The sequence below is a fragment of the Aptenodytes forsteri genome, unplaced genomic scaffold, assembly GCF_000699145.1.
Source record: "Aptenodytes forsteri isolate BGI_AS27 unplaced genomic scaffold, ASM69914v1 Scaffold152, whole genome shotgun sequence".
NCBI lineage: Eukaryota > Metazoa > Chordata > Aves > Sphenisciformes > Spheniscidae > Aptenodytes > Aptenodytes forsteri.
This window is the reverse complement of record NW_008795937.1, coordinates 30,825-31,407: the sequence shown is the minus strand read 5'-3', so window position 1 is coordinate 31,407 and position 583 is coordinate 30,825. Positions and strand designations below refer to the sequence as shown.

Here is a 583-nt window from a genome sequence, read left to right as displayed (position 1 = left end):
GGACCCAGATGATGAGGACCCGCCCCAGGAGGACCCACCTCCGTGGGGACCCAGATGATGAGGACCCGCCCCACGAGGACCCCAATGACCAAGAACCACCTCATGGAGACCCACCACCAGGGAGACCCACCTCCATGGGGACCTAGACGGCCAAGAACCACCCCGTGGAGACCCACAACCACGGAGACCCACCTCCACGGCGACCCAGACGACGACGACCCACCCAAGGAGACCCACCTCCGTGGGGCCCCAGCCCCCCCAGCCCCAGGGGACCCAGGTGTCCCGGCCCTCACCGTTCTCAGCCACGTGGCCCCATCCAGTGATCCAGCACGGGGTGCCGAAGGCGAAGGGGTGGTGGGCCTGGGGCAGGCAGATGGTGCCCACGCGGGGCCCGAGGGTGACGGGGGACTCCAGGCGGGCCAGCGCCAGGTCGTGGCCCCCCTCCACCCGCCGGTAGCCCTCGTGGACCACCACTTCCACCACCGTCCTCTCCTGGCCCCCCGTCTCCTGCAGCCGCAGCCGGCCCACCACCGCCCGCCAGGCCGTGGGCTCTGCCCGGCTCCCGCTGGGCCTGGGGGTGTGC

The 583-nt window shown here is 72.0% G+C and overlaps 1 protein-coding gene across 1 annotated transcript in view; it reads left to right on the top strand.

The window, feature by feature from the left end:
• LOC103903858 (mucin-13) overlaps positions 1 to 58 on the top strand; it is a 7,722-nt gene extending 7,664 nt beyond the window's left edge. Inside the window, exon 3 of the mRNA XM_009285146.1 lies at positions 9 to 58. Within this exon, the coding sequence (XP_009283421.1) occupies positions 9 to 58 (50 nt within the window). The remainder of the gene's footprint in view (positions 1 to 8) is intronic.
• The last annotated feature ends 525 nt before the right edge of the window (positions 59 to 583 follow it).